The sequence below is a fragment of the Astyanax mexicanus genome, chromosome 3, assembly GCF_023375975.1.
Source record: "Astyanax mexicanus isolate ESR-SI-001 chromosome 3, AstMex3_surface, whole genome shotgun sequence".
NCBI classification, from domain to species: domain Eukaryota; kingdom Metazoa; phylum Chordata; class Actinopteri; order Characiformes; family Acestrorhamphidae; genus Astyanax; species Astyanax mexicanus.
Genome location: NC_064410.1, coordinates 4,896,646 through 4,915,153, shown reverse-complemented (window position 1 = coordinate 4,915,153; position 18,508 = coordinate 4,896,646). Strand labels below are relative to the sequence as shown.

The following is an 18,508-nucleotide window of genomic DNA, read 5'->3' as shown; positions in this document are numbered from 1 at the left end:
GCACACTCCCCAGAGAGACTACCATGACTAGCCAGTTGGATTTGCCCAATTCCCTATAAAAATCCTTTCAATCATTACTTTTGGGTAGTGTACCATTTGATGAGACATCATTGACTGACAGATATACCTCAGTAGTGCACTCAAAGACATTTTGGTTGTTTGACAGACTTTGAGCTATATCCTCCTCTCAATATAATTAATACTTCGCCAACCATATAATGCAATAATAAAATTAAATTTTCATTTTGTTGCAGTAGTATATTTATGAAAAATAATATTTAATGTTTTTTCATATCGCCAAGAGTATCGCTATCACAAAAATACCATGATATATCGTGATATTATTTTAGGGCTATATTGCCCACCCTTACTTTTAATCTAATATTGTAAACTCTGACATTTGTCATCATTACATTCCCACATATATATAAGTTTCATTTTACTTCAAAATGAAAAAATCTCTCTCTCTGTCTCTTAACCTGCAAAACATATATATACAGATCTTTAATTATTCATCATCCATGGCATTTGTTTTATTTGTTTTCATTTATGGTATCCTTTTTTATATCTCTGCTTTTGTCGCTTTTGTATTTTATGCTTTATTTTTCACAATTTAACTACTGATACATTATTATTCAGGCCAATCCTGATTCTTTTTCCATAAAGGGATTAAGCTTAATTGCGGACTTTATTTTCTTTTCAACTGAAAATGTCCCCCTATATTTCCTAGAATAAACTGGGATGTTTTCGTTTCTGCGTCTTTAAAATTGATTAATGTTAATGAGCTCTGACACCCACTTCTTACGCCTTATTTAAAAATTAGTCCTGACTAAACAGGCAAACTAAGGTTTTTTTTTTAAATCATTGTTGTCATAATTAAGAAGAAGACCTTTAAATGGAAGTCAATGCATAACGATTTTGTTCCAAGAGATTTGAAGTAATTCTATTGGTCCATTTATAATGACATTATCACATTATATATATAATATACAATTATAATTAAATTAGATTTAATTAAACATTGAATGGGACAGTGTGTGCAAACTTTTGACTGGTATGGATGTGTGTATAATTAATAAACAAAAATGTTTTCATTTGACCTCTTTCACCACAAAGCACTACCATATAAACCGTTGTTTCCCTTCTTACCACACGGTGTCGCAATATGGGCAATTTTGCTTTAGTATGATGAGAATTTCTTTTAGATGTAGCCCACATTGCTGTTACGTAAAATTGTAAAAAGTAATGATTAATTTAAAAAAAATATTATTATAATTTAGGTAATGTAATGTATTCATTATATTTTTTTTATTTTTTGTTGTTCGGTATATTTTAGTTTTTTACCTATACCTTTATTTTTTTAATGAAGTGATTTTTTTTTAATGTTTATATTTATTATTATTATTATTAATTGTCAAAAAGATAAGTCACAACCAGTGACTTGAGAAGTTACAGTACAGCTTTAGGTAGTTCACAGTAACAACTCATTTAATAAGCATTTAAAAAAAAAGTATAAAAGAAAGTATACACTTACATAAGCTTTAAAAAGAACGTATCAACTTACATGACACAAAAATAAAGATGTTTATAACAATTGTATAAAGATACCGAACAAATAAAATAAACATTATTACACTAATAATGATATGTATTTAATCAATTATTTTCTCAGTTTTAGAGCAAATGAAAAACATTGTTAAATTTTACTTAAACAAAAAAAATGTCTAATAAATACATTTTAAACATAGTTCAACTGCCGTAATGTGTTCAAAAATTAATTAATTTGGGTGTTTTTTTAACAGTATATCGGGATTATTTTTTAAAGATTCACTTAGTTTATAGATAACATATTTTACTAACAATTGTTATTATTATTAATATTATTTGGATGGATTTAACTAGCTAATCTAGCTCCTCTACTCTGACAGAGCTGCTGCTGCTGCTCCTACGCTCCGTGCGTGCAGCGCGCGCATGACGTCACCGACGTCTAAGAGCTGTTTGTTCTGGATTCTGGGAAGGAAAAAAAGAGAAAGAGCGCGCGGTGCCCCTGACAAGCGCCCGAAACAAGGTAAATAAACGGCGTATCCGTGTGTCGTTTGGTGCGAGATTTGCGCTGAAAGCCCCGCGGCGAGGGCAGCGCTCGGGCGGCGGTGCTGCTGTGATTCGGGGGGACTTTGCGTAGCCTGTGAGTCAGTATTTTGAGTCATCGTGTCGGTAAGGAGACTGGAGAGAGGCCTTGGCGGTGGTGGGGATGCGCAAATGTGTTAGTTAGTTAAGTTAGCTAAGGCTACAAATAGAAAACTGGTAGCGCTAGCTGGTAGCTAATGCTCCTGTTGTTGGTGGAGAGCGTGCTGAGAGACTGGAGCCCAGTGCCGCTGTGTTTAGCTAGGCTAGCTAAGCTGCTGTGGAAGGCAGCTTGTTTTTATTAGCTAGCTTTAGCAGCCTGGCCATTTTCAGCGGGGCGTATGCAGGAACGGCGTGTACGCAACTTCGTGTGCGTTGGTCTCGTGAAAGCGTACATAGCTAACACGTTGGTTGCGCAAGCTTGTGTGAGCGCGGTGGCGTTACCGCGTGAAATCTCACGTGTCTGTTTCGGGAATGCGGAGACGGGGAGACTCTACGTAGTTTTCTGCAGGAATAATGCGCAGGCTAGCGTTAGCTGGCGTAACGTTAGCTGTGTGTACGGTGTAACTAGCTAGTCGTTTGTAATAAAGCTGGTTAGGATACCTTAACTAGCTAGCGTTATTGTTTCGTTTATTTTTAGAGGTAACAGTTAATATTTAGACACTTTAGTATTTTTACGTATATAGTAAGCTAACTAGAGAGCGTAGCTAACTAGTTAACTAGCTAAGCTAACTATAATTCTCGCCGTGCTGTGTGTGACAGGTCAGGGGACGTCAGGTTCGTATTCTCAAAACCGTTAAGCGCAAAGACGTACGCTCGCAGCGTAGCCCGGCTAACTATAACGTTAGCCAGCCGCTTTGGTGCGGGTCGGATAGCATAGCCCTGTTTTTTTCCAGGCAAAAGAGAGGACACGCAGCGAGGTTATAGCAGTTTTAACACCTTTTCCTGACGCGTAACATCGTTTTTGTCGCAGCCAGCTTCCCATATTTTGGAAGTAAGTTGAGAGAGATGAACGGCGAGGCCAGAAACGCCGCCGAGGCTTCAAAATAAGGAGTCCGAGCTGCGCCGAGTCGCCATTTTGTGCGCTTGCCCCGGAGGACTGGAGAAACGTCGTTTTCGCCCTTATTGGGGACACAAAAAGACTAATTAACCCCCACTTCGCGTCCACTTTCACCTCAAGACTGCGTTTGAGCTTAAAGGTGACTTTAGGAGTCGTTTGTTTCTTGTTTTGGTCTCAAACTTCTAGCCGGCTTGCTAGGTTAGAAGCGTTAGCTAACCGCTAGCTTAGCTTATTCGCCTGAGCTTTCGGTTTGCTGCGATTGAGCAGCATCATTCAGCAGCAGCAGCATCCCTTACTGTCACCAGATAAATAAATAAACAACCACCTCTAATACTAGATTATTATCAGCATCATCATCATCTTCACAATATCACCAGGACTCTGGGCGTTTATTAAACCCGTTTATACAGTTTAATAACAGTGCTTAGACGAGAAACGTCGCTGTTCACGCTGTGCGCTGCAAAAACACTGTCAACAAAAAAAACCCAGCTAGCTAAACCCAGCTGTGGCAATCAGTTATACCCTAAAATAACACCAAATATACACCAGTCACAACCCAGTTTCTACTAAATACTAATAAGAATCATGTTATTAATTAGCTAGCTATGGAATGTTCACTAGGGATAGTATAATATCTAACTACTGAGCTAGCTATAACATCTTTGTGCTTAGTCATATTCAATACATAGGTTAAATTTCTATAATTTAGTAAGTTGCTAACTTTGACTAGTCATATGTTGCAAATATCTACGTTTACTATCTATTATTTATTCTTAGTAAAATTTGAAACTTGTAATTGCACATAATTCCACTGTAATTCTGACTGTTAAATAAAAAAACATATGTGATGTAAATTCTGACCAGTAGCTAAAAAGTTTTGTAATTTAGGTGTCTAATATTGTTTTAGGTATCTACAAAAGTTTTGTCTTGTAATCATTTGCGGATATTGAAACGTTTTTGTTAGTAAATTGTGTTTATATTTATCTATAGCAGATGTTTTTACTAGTGAACACTTAATTTTGTATAAGTGAAAGTGATGCTAATATATGATTGAGCACAATTACGTTATAGATGTCATCCTGGTTATTATATGAGTCATCGGAATGACTTAATAACAACTGGCATCTGAAATGAGAGTTTCTAATAGATATTTAATTTGTGAAAAAAAACTTTGTTAGTACTGTATTGCTGGTGTCAGTTCCTTAGCTAAACAGACCCTCACTTTAGGACCTACAAACATGAAACACTGTGGCTCTGCCAGATGACATTAAAGGTTTACTTATATTAAATTATTAGATCTGCTGTGAAATGGTGCTGTCTGTATTGGCTGACCTCAGCTGCCCTAACTGCATGTTTAAGTAAGATGTACAGACTAAGTTTACTTAGCACTGCTTACTTCTAATAAAGTACCCGACAATAAAGAGGGAAACATCAGCTCACTGTTGTACCTCTCTTAAGTAGCTTGCTGGCTGTTAATGTCCTTGATAGTTTTGTTTTCCTTCCACACTTCTCTCCCCCCCTTACCCCCATGCTGTTACTGTTTTAAAGGCCTGCTTTTAAAAAGTCCACATGTGGTGATCACAAGCCAGGCCTTGTCATATTCATGTAAATGGTATTAATTCACATTGCTTTGAGTTATTGTGTTTCTGTTTACTTCCTTCTTGTATAACATCTTAGGTGTGTATGTTAAGGCTTGGCTTGTTTACAACTGAAACCAGCAGGGCATACAGGGTAGACCTTATTAGTCAGACTAGGGCTGGTTACGTTAATATCTTGACACTTATGGTGTTTCACTGATGTTTTTGTACTTGTTGACTTGCAGTAGACTTGTAGAGTTGGGAAAGAAATTTTTGTGTTGTAAACTTGATTTACCAGAGAATCGAAGCCCAGTCTGCTATGGGGAAGGCCGTGCTTTTATGTTGAAGCATGAAGGTGAATTTAGATGACTAGATGATTAGGATTAGCACACTGGAAGTCTTCATTTCCGTTCTTGGGGTTTGGAGATGTTGGTCTCTATGCACTTCAGATTCAAAGTATCAGCCCTGAACAACCCTGTCTTAGTAGATGTTTAGTTAGTTAACTTGGATAGGCTTGCTTACCTGTTTTTGATACTGTGTAGTGTTGCAATGGGTATAAATAAATACCAGGCCTGTTGTTGTCAGCAGTACTCTTGAAGCCTGAATTTGTTTATTTTGCTGTTATTGTGTCTTTTACGGTGGTTGTTAAATTAATGTGTTTATTTCCAAGCTGTCACTTTACACTCACTAATATATCTGCAGTAGTAGTGGCAGGACCATGTGCTGTATCTATCTGGTCAATGTGCAGCCTGAGTGTCTTCTTCTGCTCATTGGATGTGAATGTGTACATAGCTATAACACAGTGCAAAGTGCATGCAGATTGCAGCAGTTATAAGTTGTGGTGGGAGCTGATAGAGGTCATAAGGTCAGCAGTAGCAGACCAATATTGTTCCATTACATTAAATTGGTTACACTGTGACTTTTTCTACAGCCTTGTTCGCTCACTTATTTTAAGTTGGGCAGATACGTTTTATTTTATATATAGGCTGCACAATACAGCTCTAAAAAAATAAGAGACCACTTCAGTATCTGAATCAGTTTCTCTGATTTTGGTATTTGTAGGTATTTCTCCCAAATTCCAAATAGAATTATTGCCATTTAGATCATTTATTTGCAGAAAATGAGAAATGGCTGAAATAACAAAAAAGATGCAGATCTTAAATAATGCACAGAAAACAAGTATTAATATTCATAAAGTTTTAAGAGATCAGAAATCAATATTTGTTGGAATAATCACAGTTTTCATGCAGCTTGGCATGTTTTCCTACACCAGTCTTACATGCTGCTTTTGGATAACTTCATGCCACTCCTGGTGCACAGAATTTAAGCAGTTCAGCTTGGTTTGATGGCTTGTGATCATCCATCTTCCTCTTAAATATATTCCGTAGGTTTTCAGTTTGGTGAAATCAAAGAAACTCATCATTTTAGGTGGTCTATTCTTTTTTATATATATATATATATAAATAAGTGTATATTGTTTTTGCACTGTGCACATCAGTCACATCGCAGTTACATGCTGTTTGGTGTGAAAGGAAAATTTGCACTGTTCTTTATTTTTCATCATATGTCTACCAGCATGGCAGTTTATATGAAATTGATATGAAATAATTTATTTTACTTAAGTCTACAAACACAGGATGCCTTTTTGATATTGTCATGTTAAGTTATAAAACAAACAGCCAGTTTTTTCTACTATCACAACATTTATCGCACTTGCAATTTCAGTTTTTACAATATTGTGTAACCCTAATATTAACGTTAGCATATGTTGCGTTGGATGGCTGGTAGTTTTTCACCCCAGAAATTCTCTTGGTAGACTAAAAAGTTCAGTTTCCATGGTGACTCCATGTTTTGACTAATTGTGGATGTAACCTCTGAATGAGTGTGTGTGCAGGAACAAGTAGAAACGGGTGGAGAGAAATAATCAGAGAAATTGGTTGCTTCTGTACGTTTCTGTATTTTGCAGAGATAGTAACCTTTGATTTAATGTACATCTAGATTAAAATATAACCTAATTGTGTTAAAAGTACAGTGTCATATAATATATGTATTTTTATTAATCTGTATTTTGAGTTTCTATCTGAAATTGCAATCACCTTAAGTAATAAATAATATAGTTAAGTAGAGGTCATTTTAACCACCTATTTTTTTCACATCTTTGTCCAGGTGAAAACAGCAGATGTGACAGTTTATTTGTTTATTGAAAATACAACTTGTTTACCAGCCTACAGATGTTCAGTCAGGTGCTGTATAATGCGTGTGTATTTCTGAGGTGTGTGTGTAGACCTACACATACACTTTAATGTGGTAAATAGACTTAATGTGGTCTGTAGTGGTGAAGTTGTGGCGTTCCCTTTTCATTGAGTACAAATAGCATATGTAATGTAACTACGACTGTTCTACGCAGTCTCATTTTCACTTCAAGTCAATTCAAGTGACTTGTTATTTTATAGTGTTTTTATTTTAACTTTTTTAAATAGTTTTGACACAATTTGTGAATTTGTTTCTGTTGTCTTTTGTTGACTCTGACTGTACGTCCTACAAGCGTCAAATACTGCTTTTAGAAGCAGCTTTGCTGTATGTCTGTGCTTTTAGAAAAGAAAAGACAGACTATTTTAATCTGTTAAATGGCCCTGCGAGTGACGCACTAAACTGTCAGTGTTTTGGTTAGTTTCAGTTCGTTGTCAGTGGCATTGAAATGTCTGGCTGCTTGCATTTATGACCTTTCACTTTCAATATTGTTCAAAAGCCTATGATTTATTCTAGGTCTATGTGATATAGGAAAAGAGACACTATGATATAAATATTGCCGTATAAAAAAAAAAGATTTCACAAGAAGTCAATAATGTAGCACATGATGAATTAAGAGTTGTATTGCGGAATGTGCTATTGCAGGATGTGCACATCACGTTGACAATACTGACATTTAGATTTTGTGAAGCTCTAGTTTGTTTTGGTTCTTGGGGTCAGTTACCTAGATTAAGCCTAGTCCTAGTCCTGATTTTACTTTAAGTAAAAAAAAAAAATCAATTCCATTCAATGTGCTTTGTAGTCAAACGCCTTATCCACATGGGATTTGTTTCTCAGGGGCACGTCTGTAAAAAATACTTCACACTTCTTCTCAGTGATAAAACTCTTGCTTCTGGACTGCAATTGAAAAAAACAGGAGGACCAGTGAGTTTTTTTTTTTGGCTTTCTCTGTCACATGACCTCGCGTTCAGTATCTCCTCCATTTCCACAGTTGTTGGGTTTGCGTGTATCTCTGTGGAAACGTGCACCGAAGTGTAATTACGGAGCATAGCAGTGAACAAATAGCTATTTTATTAAATGCGAGGTGACTATGAGATGTGCATCCGGATAGGAATAAAATTACTGGAGAGGATGTCTGAGAAAAACACATACATGGTTGTTCTGGACAGGAGTAAAATTACAGAGTACCCCCCCCCCCCCCCACCATAAAAGAGAAAATTACCCCAGGACCCCCCTGAGAAACTAATCCTGTCTGGATAGGGCTCAAGAATATATTTTATTCTGACTGAGAAACTGACCATAAAGTGAAAAGTGTTCTAAATGCATTCTCTTTTTCCCATATCTTCAGTCATCGCCCATTTTTGAGCGTGCGAGATAGTGAAGATCCCGCCGTCCTGCTTCAGATCTGCTGACGTTTCTCTGTGTCTGGCGAGAGCAGCTCCTCTGCTGAGTGCTGCTGGGGATGATGTGCGCTCTCAGATAGGGAGGGGAGGGACTCTACGCACGAGAGCTTAAACTGTAAGTCAAGCACATAACTTGTTCTTTGTTTCACCCCTCTTTTGATGTGTGTTAATGTTCTTGTGAAGACTTATTCAGCATTATTTATTGTGTAACTATGCAACCATTAATTGTACAATTTCCAAATGAGAACAAGTGCAACCAGTTACACTTAAAAGCTGTTCGGTGATGCTCAGTTTGAATAACTGATTATCCTCAGTGAGATGGGTTGTAAAAAGAAGAAAGCTACTGTTCACACACACAAAAAATATTCTGATAAATTAAGAATAAAAGTAGAACATCAGGGATAGATATTATATCAGAGATTTTTTTAATATGTTTGGTTGCTACATTAAACTTTTTGGGCAAGCTTGATAATGTGTGTTCATGCAGGGCTTCTATAGTATTCTGCAATGCCTCACCATGAAATGTACTTATCTTTGTGGGATAGACCACATTAAAAGCTGTTGAACTCCAGGACAAACAACAGTGAAAGCTGGTTAGTACAGTACTGCTGGGGGTAAAAAAATATATATGTACGTTTATATAGGTTTTATTTAACTGATCAGACATTTGCGTATCTTACAGTTTGTAGCTCTTAATGTTATATAGTCTTTTTTAAAGTAGTTGGTATAGTGTGTTAGTGTATTATAGTGGTGTAGTGTGTTAACAGCAAAATCTAAATATTAGCACGTTCAGTGTATTTCCATACACATACCCTTATTGATCAGTGGCCACACTCCACTCATCCTATCCATTACTTACTCTACTTTCCTGGAAACCTGCTACCTTTCCAAACTTTGGGGTTTATTTATAATCCCTTTACGTAGTTGGGTAGTCTAGTAAAATATGGTGTTCTATTTACTTTTTTATACCAGTACTCCAAAGTAAGTGTTCCAAAGTAATCTCAAGCTATATGTCATATAAAACTGAAGGAACCTCAGTGTGTCTAAGCGATCAAAAAAGGGAGTATCCACAGAATTAAAATTATTTAGATATTCTTCTTTAACTAAAGACAGAACCGGTAATTCAGTTCAGTATATTTAAAATTCGCAGAGCTTTAGTCTTGGTGTGTTTCATGAATCATGCATCATTGCAATATAATCAGTCCTGCATAATTCACAATTTGTAAAGGTATTGCAAATGTAGGAAGGTAAATGCTTCACATTTCACTCTACAGTTTTACACACTACATCAAATGGCATGCTTGATTTATAATATTAGCTGATGTGTTATACAGCTGATTGGAGTTAAAAGGCGTTGTGCAGGGGGGAGGATTTCAGTTTCAGTTTCAGGAAGCAGAGTATGCCCTGAAACAACCCATACTGTCTAGTAGTCTGAAGCTTTGTTTTTGGAATTTTGTCATCAGTATGATAGAGGCTAATTGGAGAAGGGTGTAACATTGGTAATTAAGTAATTAGATAACAAATAAGGCTGATTTAGTGGAAAAAAAAAAATTTTCGGACTATATTATTTGTTTAATGCTTTAAAATTAAATCTTATAGTGTCTCAAGTTAGTACACCCCTCACATTTTTGCAAATATTATATTATACTTTGTCATGGGACAACACTGAAGGTATGACACTTTGATACAAAGTAAAGTAGTCAGTGTACAGCTTGAATAACTGAGTAAAATTTGCAGTGTTCTCACAGGGACTTGACACAGTGTCAATAATTTCTAAACTGCTGGCAACAAAGTGAGCCCAATTAGCCATTTTCCCTCTTGGGTGTGAATGGAGAGAAACGCTGTTAAATTTGGTGTTTTTGTTCTCATACTGGTCACTTGAAGTTCAACCTGGCACCTCATGGCAAATAACTCTCAGAAAACCTGAAAAAAAAATTGTTGCTCTAAATAAAGATGGCCTAGGCTATCAGAAGATTGCCAATGCTCTGAAACTGCAGCATGGTGGCATACAGAGGTTTAACAGAACAGGTTTCTCTCAGAACTGGCAGCACCACATGCACATGCTCAGAGTCATATCCAGAGGTTTGCTTTTTAATACTAGCATTACTGCAGAGGTAAAGAGGTTGGGTTCTGCATGACTGTTGCCCAAGAAGGAAGATGATGCACAAGAAAGCCTGAAAACAGTTTGGAAGCGCACTAAGGACATGGATTTTGGAACCATTTCCTGTGGTCTGATGAGACCAAGATAAACTTATTTGGTCAAAATGGTGTCAAGCATGTGTGGTGGCAACCAGGTGAGGAGCTTAAGTCTGTAATTGAGAAAGTTGGTAACATTAGCTGTTGTTTTGATTGAAATGTTTGTTTGGAGATATTTTAGTCTAAAAAAAACCCTGAAAATAATCACAGTAAATCCAGTTTATTGAGAGGGTGGCAGTATGGCTGTTGTATAATTAATCTGTTTATTCAGCACCTACAGAGACTTTACCTGAGAGCAATAGATGTTCATGCCAGCCAACATGCTGTCTTCAGTGGAAAAATGAGAAAGACCTGATGCATTTACAGCCCAGCTATAATCTGTTATAATGAAGTTATTGGGTATGCATTTAAATTTGTAATCTGTACCTGCAGTTGTGTATCAGAATGGGTTCAGAATTGTGCTGTATTGTTACAATTCTAAAATTGACTTGTGATATGATACCTGAATAACCATCTCAATATGGATACCAAGGCAAAAACTTAAAACATCAGTAATTAATGCAAAGATCAATCAAACATGAAACTTGAAAAAAGCAGTAAACGAGTCACAGAAATTTACTTTGAGAGAAACTTTAATGGAGCACTTATTATTGAGTGTTTTTCACAATGGATTAATCATGGATCCTCACTGAAAAGCGATGATGCTGCAATTTTTAGAAATGGTAGGATTTCTTTATAGCTTATTCTTGCCATTTTTATATACTTTATGCTGATATGTTGTTTCATTTGTTGAGTTATTAGGCTGAGAAAATGACAAGATGCGTTGCTATCTTGCAGATGCATGTCAGTTTAGCAATGTGAACCGCTCAGACGACTGTTTAAAAAGGGTTACATTTAAAAGGCTAGTGTAAAAAGACTAAAAAAAAAAATAATTTGAGCCTATGTTACCTGCTGTGATAATGTAGCCTTAAAGAGCTTCCTGATCCTGCTTTTTGTGATGAAACTAGATAGCCCTAACCCTGATTGGTCGGTTGCTTGGATTGATGAGGGACGTTTGTACAGTAGACTCTGTAAAGGCCCTGGAGATACAGAGGGTGGCTAAGAGGGGTGTCTACTGGTGCGCCACTGTGCCAGTGTGTGACTTCTGTGTCATCCCAGGACACTTATTCAGACGACAGATGGGAGGGGTAGGTGTGTGCGTGCGTGTGTGTGTGTTGGGGGTTATGTTGGAAGCAGATGGGACGAGAAGTGAGTTTCTCTTTATTTCAGGAGTGGAATGAATGAATGAATGGATGGATTGAGCAGATGAAAAGGCTTTGTGGCTCTTCCTTTTTTGGCTTCTGTACTTCTCCTTTTTATTCATTAGCTCACCCTCACCTGCTACTATCCAATATCCCTTTCCTTTACCTGGAGACGATTCTGTGTGTGCGTGCGTGCATGCATGCGCCTATGTGTGTTTTTATACTCTCTCTCACACACACACACACACACACACACACACACACACACTGGATTGCTTGCCTCTGTTCTTCTCCAGCCAGGTCCTTGATGGCTCTGGCTGCTCAAATGCTTGGATGATTAATGGCTTCAGAAGTCTAAAGGCGCTTCCTTGCACAGAGTTATTTTCTTCCTGTGCTGCTGCCTACTACCCCCCCCCCCCCCAACCCCATTCCACTCCATCCTCCATCTCCCTGCAAGACTCCTCTATGGCTGCCACCCCCAACCTCCCCCAACCTCTCCAAATGGCAGTGCCGGCATGGGTTTTTCTAGGTTCTCTCTCTGGGTCCAGGCTGCCTCTTTGTCACTCTGGCAGCTGCTGTATTGTCTGTGAGAAATGCATATGGCACGTGTATCGGGCGCAGGGCCTGATTGGCTTGATCCCTTTGAGTGTGTGCATGTGTGTTTATTTATAAAAGGCTTGTGATTACATATGTAATGAAAGAGAAACTGTACCTGAAAACATGCCTCAATCTAGCTGCCAGTTTTATTTTTATATTGACAGTTATAGACTTACGGATGAGGTGAGCTAGAGCTGGCCAAAGCTATAATCATGGGTCATTTAGGGTTGAGGTGAAAGGTCAGCGTCTCCTCCCTTTTAACAGGGCATTTGCCCAGGTGTGGTAACGTAATCAGGGTTGACCTGCTAAACGGACATTGGTTTGTAGAGGAAAGTATGTGGCACTTATAGTATTTCTGGGTGTTGTATGATTTAAGCATATTTTTATCAGCTTGAATTACTTAAATAATAGCCAAATGCGATTAAATTGCCCACATACAGCGAAAGAGCGGGGAGCTCTTAATGCTGCAGGCTGTCTACAGTAAACTTGCTCAAAAAAAGTGCTTTTAAGCCTGCAAAAGATGAGTGCATCCAAAAAATTTATGGGGAAAAACCTTAAATTAAAGCTTAAAATCATCAATGAATTTGGTGTCTTATTTTATTGCCTTCACATGGATATTGGACTAGCAAACAGTGTTATCACCCATGTTTTGCATCCCAAGTGAATTATTTTACTTTACTTTGCTTAATTTAATTTTTTTGCCTCAAAGTGTGCATGTGTGTGCGACAACTTACTGTGTTTTGGGGACCAAGCAGATGAGGGATGTAAAAGACTGACTGTGTTATTTACATCTCTCTCCTGATGTGATCTAGAGGTGGCTAAACCCTAGTTTGGCTGTAATTCTTATCCTTATTCTCCTCGGTTAACGGTCACTCCCTAAAGAAAATATAACACAACAGGGCACAGATTTCCTTATGCTCCTGCCTGAGTAGGTGGTAATTGCTGATTATGTGTGAGTATCTGCTTTGTATTATTAGTTTCGCTAAAGCCCATGCAGAGGATGGATTTATTACTTGTCCCCCTTTCAGAGCGATAAAATCTGATCAGGTTTCCTCAGAATTAGGTCCAGTTCCGCTTTTGATGAATTTGTTTAGCAAGTGGTAATATTTCTTAATCCTCCCTTAATTTTTCACTGCGATTGGCTTGCTTTTGCGGTTGCTTACTCTGCCAGTGAGTGTGGGCACTTGCAGTATAGAGGATTATCTGTTTAGCGGGAGTAAATGTGTAGTCCCCCAGGGTACCACTTGTTCAATTTGGTGGCGCTTATTCTCACGCACGCCCCCGTTGCTAATTACAACAGCATGTTCTTTGGCTCTCACGCTGCAGTTTGGTGGTCACTGCGGTCGTCCGCTCTTCCTCCCTCCCTCTCTCTAGCGGTGCATTCCTCCTCCTGTCCCACTCTTTTAGGAGAGGTGCCTTGTGACGGGGTGGTCTCCAGTACGCCCTCACTGAACCATGCCGCAAGAGAGTGAGGAGAATTAGCCGTGTCTTGATGATGTGCGAAGTGTTTGTGTAGACAGATGGCAGCTTGATTACGAGGGGGAGGTGATGAGAGCTGTCTTCTGGGAGAATAATTCAGTCTCTCCCTCTCGCTATCTCTCTTTCTCTCACACACACACATACATCAGTCTATAATTCAAACTGTAATAATCTGCAGCCAGTGACGAGGCAGAGATTGCTCTGACTTCATCACTTGCTGAGAGCACATGGAGCCTCTGCTGACGGCAAACATGGCTAAAGTTCCTTCACCATGGCCTGACATTGCTTGACACAGGCACAGACAGCACTGTTTGTTTACCACCGTGGCTTTGGGGTGTTGTAACGCTGGTACACCGCTGCGTATGTCCAGCATGTCCAAACATTGCTCTTGTGGCCAGTTGACTGTTTGTTTTGTATAATGTTTTCTAAGCCCAGGTGCCATGCAAATTGGTGTCCAATGAATATTTACTGATACTTCGTCATAAATAAGGAACTGCCTTGTGCCTTGTCCTCTAATTCACCCTCCCACTGGTCACCTCCCTTTCTGGAAGCATCCCCCCTCCATTCTGAATATATTAGAGGCTTTTTTTATTCCATGTGCAAGCTCTGTGGTGAAGGGGAAAAAAAAGCTACAGCGTGGCTGTCTTTTGTACCGCCTTAGTCTAGACGTGTGTGTGTAAGCACATGGAGCTCGGGGAGCGGCTGCAGATAAGGGAGCCATTGGTTTGGTGGGGGAGGCCTGCTGATGATCGGCCTGAAAGGAATTGGGGAGGGGGAGGTGAGGGCAAAGTGGTGGTAGGGAATGGAGGGGGCTGGGCAGATGAAGGTGTGTGTGTGTGTGTGTGTGTGTGTGTGTGTGTGTGTGCGCGTGTGTGCTGTTTGGACTAGAGAGAGGCAGGCAGGCAGGAAGGGATGGAGGGAGGGTGGAGAGACCTCAAGCTATTGATGGGCGATGAGAAGGGAGGGTGTGTGTGTGTGTGTGTGAGCGCCAGAGAGAGAACGAGCAGAGGGAGGGGTCTGTGTGTGTGTGTGGGCAGAGTCTGTTCTGAATGAGGAAGCGGCAGAGCCATTTTCACTGTTGAGTAAGAGCACGCTGCTGCTTCGTGTGGACGTGAGAGAGGGAGTGAGAGGGGGGCGAAAGTGCTTCTGGATTTTTCCTGAAAGCTCAGCCAACACTAACGCCTCTCCTTCTCTCGCTCTCTTTCTCTCTATCGGGCGGTCTGGTGTTGAGCGAACGAGGCCTTGATAGGGGGACACAATGGGGCAAAGTGCCTGTGGCAACTGGGCCGTTGTGCTCCTGAGAGGGGGAGGGGGTAGAGAGAAGACCGGCGCTCAGAGCTAATGCAGCTAGCCGGCTTCAGGCCTCTTCTGCCCCTCTCTCTCTCTCTCTCGGTTTCTCGCTCTCTCTACGCTTTCTCTTCCTTGTACTGAAGCTACTCAAGTTTTGGGAGCTTCTTGAAGGACCGAAGACCCTCACCCTCAGGATTATTGTGGACTTCCTGTGGATTAACATGTATTTGGCTCAGTGGATCTTGGGACATATTCCTTGGAACTGGAGGGCTGAAAGCTAGCTCATGTTTTGGGATTAGAGCAGTCCACTTAAACTTTTCTGCTTCTTCGTCTTTTTTCCTCCTTCTTTTGTGTTTCAGTTTCGTTTTCTGGTGACAGGAACTCATAAATGGATTACAAAATGCATTCCAAGTCTAATGATTTGCTGGATTTTCAGACACTGGATGCACTTTTGGAAAAAATTGCACATTACTCAGCAGCTGTGAAAAGGTAACTTTTTTTTTTTCTTCTGTGACTAACATTTATTTTTCACGTAATTATTTTTAACTAAATATAGCCAGATTTAAGCTGTGGTGAACATAATCTTTGACTTCTCAGCTACTACTAGTACTATCTTTTGACCTTTGCCAATGTTCTGATCAATAGCCATTAGTGTTCTGCACTTTAGCCCAACATTACATATTAGCCTTGTGGTAGTTTTGAACAAGAATGCCTCTAAACAAGTGTTCCAAATGTGGCATTGTTAGCAAAAAAAGATTTAAAAAAAGCTAGAATAGGCACCCTCCTGGTGTGAGAGGGGGTGTGTGAGTAAGCCTGGGGGAGGGGGTGCTTTCAGAGGAAGAAGGGGGTGGCATATTTGTTGTGGAAGCAGGCGAGGGTTTTGGAAACCTGTCCAGACTCACCCGGCTCACAGACTATAGTGGCTGTATATATAGATCATCTTAATTCACTGTATTTCACACAAGGTTTTCTGACTCCTTGGCCTGACTTACTTTCCTTCTTTGTGGTTTTATGTCATATCTCTCAAGCTTATCTTAGTACTGTCACACTGAACATTAAGTACAGACTGTGTTCTGCACTCAGTACCATTCCTTTTACTTTAGTTTCCCATAACCTGAGGGAGTGGTGTTTTATAAACAAAAGATCTATACATAGAAAAAAAATGACCAGCTGGAAAAACATGTACAAGATAACATACAGCACATAGCCCTGTTTTACTGCATTTGTTCTTATCATAAGAAGAAAAAAGATCTAACATACAATCACATGATTTAAAAAAAGTCTTTAACATTGAAGATTCCACATTTTTAATGTTTGTAACAGAAGTGTGTGTGAATGTCAAGGAACTTTTTTTTTTAATGTTTTCGATCGTCTTTACTGGTTCTTTATGGAGGTCAAGTGGTTCTTCTGTGGTATTGCTCAAAGAATATATATATTTTAATTTTATTTTTCGGTGTGGTATAAAAAGTATAAAGGCTGTTCAACAGAAAATCATAACAGAGTCTTGTGAGTGGCAGTGTAATATATGTTTATAAATAAATGGTATGTCTTATTTTTGTGTTGGATTTGCACGAGTGTTGGACTGAACGCAGGCATGTGGAACAGTTGCAGGCAGACGGTGGAAAAAGTTCTTTACATAGAGGCACATGGTGCACATGCCATGCTGATTCCGGTGCCTGCCTGATAATAGGCAGCATTTGCACTGGACATTTGTCAGCAGTGCTGACGAGTTTCAAGTTATCACATATTTTTATGTTTTGAGGATGATATCCGTGGAATGAGACGTACAGCACTGCATGACAAAATGTCTATACATATTCCTATGTGCTATCAAGTGTTGAGCTTTGTTGTGAGAATTTTACTGCAATCAACTACAGTGTCAGGGATTCAGAAATTAATGCATCATACGCCAGAGCATCGTTGACTTTGTTAGAGTTTGCAGCAGAGGTGCCAGCGGAGGCCGAGCTCAGAAGATGAAGTCCCTGGAGAAGTGGTGTTGAGACAGCAGTGTGAAACAGGAGAAGGGGAGATGGATGAGGGCTGTGGGAGGGGTGTTCAGTGCCTCGTCAGTGCAGTTGCATTTATTATTTATGTATATGCTTTCAAGCAAATAACAAACCGACCTTGTCCTTTACCTGTGTGTGTGTGTGTTTGTGTGTGTGTGTGTGTGTGTGTGTGTGAGAGAGTGTGTGTGTCAGCATGGGGGTTCTTTGTGTTGGAAGTTCCCTTTAACATTAATGATTAATTGTTTACTTTTCTCTAGACACAACCATTTTGTTAAACGGTTTAAACTTGATGCTTTCTTTTTATCTGGCTGTAGTTGGGTTTAGCCTGCTTGCAGAACCAGATTTCCCCGTTTGTAGTTCACGACTCCACTTCCTCCCTCACCAACATTCCACAGACATTTGTAATGATTTATGCCGGGGTGAGAGGTCAACTGTTACTCTAGTGAGGTTTAGTACAAAGGAAATGCAACAGGAGGAAGTCTTGACCCGTGTTTTGAACTCTGTTGTGAGTTTGTTTTAAAAACTAGCTGTATTTACTCCCAGTCCAATAATACTTCTCTGTACAATCACAGAAGCCACAGATGCAAGGTGTACTAATTTCTAATTGTACGTACCTATGTTCTAATAGCATTTTGGGGTGCTATTACTTTCACTGAGTGTGTCATTTGTCTTGTCACCATGACTTTGTTTGGTTTTGCTAGTCACTGAAGTGCTTATATGAGCCACTTTAAGGAGGTTAATACTATACTGTCTGCCAAACTAAATCAAGGAGACTTTTTCAACTTTAATACTGAGAACATATTTAGTAGGCCTGCTGTGGATTTCTTGATTAGAAAGGAGAAATTGTAGTCTGTGAAGGATGATATTAATTTATTACACTTAAAACCTCAAACCATTTCATTTTATTCTGAACTGTGAGGTAATTTTTGGGACTGCTACCCTACAAATATGAATTAAACAGAATGTGAATGCTTTAACAGTGTGTGCTAGGGGTCTGAGATGCAAGTAAGGTCACAAATTGGCTGGTACCAGCTTACAGGTCTGTGGGTTCTTTGGTACATGCTACAGGGCCACAGGTTTGCTGGTATTTGGTATAGGAATACAAGTTAGGTGGTATGTGTTTCAGAGTCATGGGTTGGCTAGTTTCTGTTACAGGGCATCATCTGACAGTTGCTACAAGGCAATGTTGTGTTAACATGGGATCTGATCGATGAAAATTATGTAGTACATGAAGGGAAACAAAGAAAAAGTCTAAGGGAAAAGAAAACTGACGCAAGACGCTTTT

The 18,508-nt window shown here is 39.2% G+C and overlaps 1 protein-coding gene across 5 annotated transcripts in view; it reads left to right on the top strand.

Annotated features, from left to right (window-relative positions):
• The first annotated feature begins 1,978 nt into the window (after positions 1-1,978).
• Positions 1,979-18,508, top strand: part of brd4 (bromodomain containing 4) — a 41,365-nt gene continuing 24,835 nt past the window's right edge. Inside the window, exons 1-2 of one of the 5 annotated variants that reach the window (XM_007229062.3) lie at positions 1,979-2,068; positions 8,360-8,529. Coding sequence is in view for 3 of the 5 variants with exons in the window: in XM_007229059.4 (XP_007229121.3) it covers positions 15,606-15,706 (101 nt within the window). In the remaining 2 variants the exon portion in view is untranslated. Of the gene's footprint in view, positions 2,069-2,130; positions 3,324-8,359; positions 8,530-14,972; positions 15,707-18,508 lie in introns of those variants that run through there. The other 4 variants (XM_007229061.3, XM_007229059.4, XM_007229060.4 and 1 more) reach the window with 4 other exon arrangements.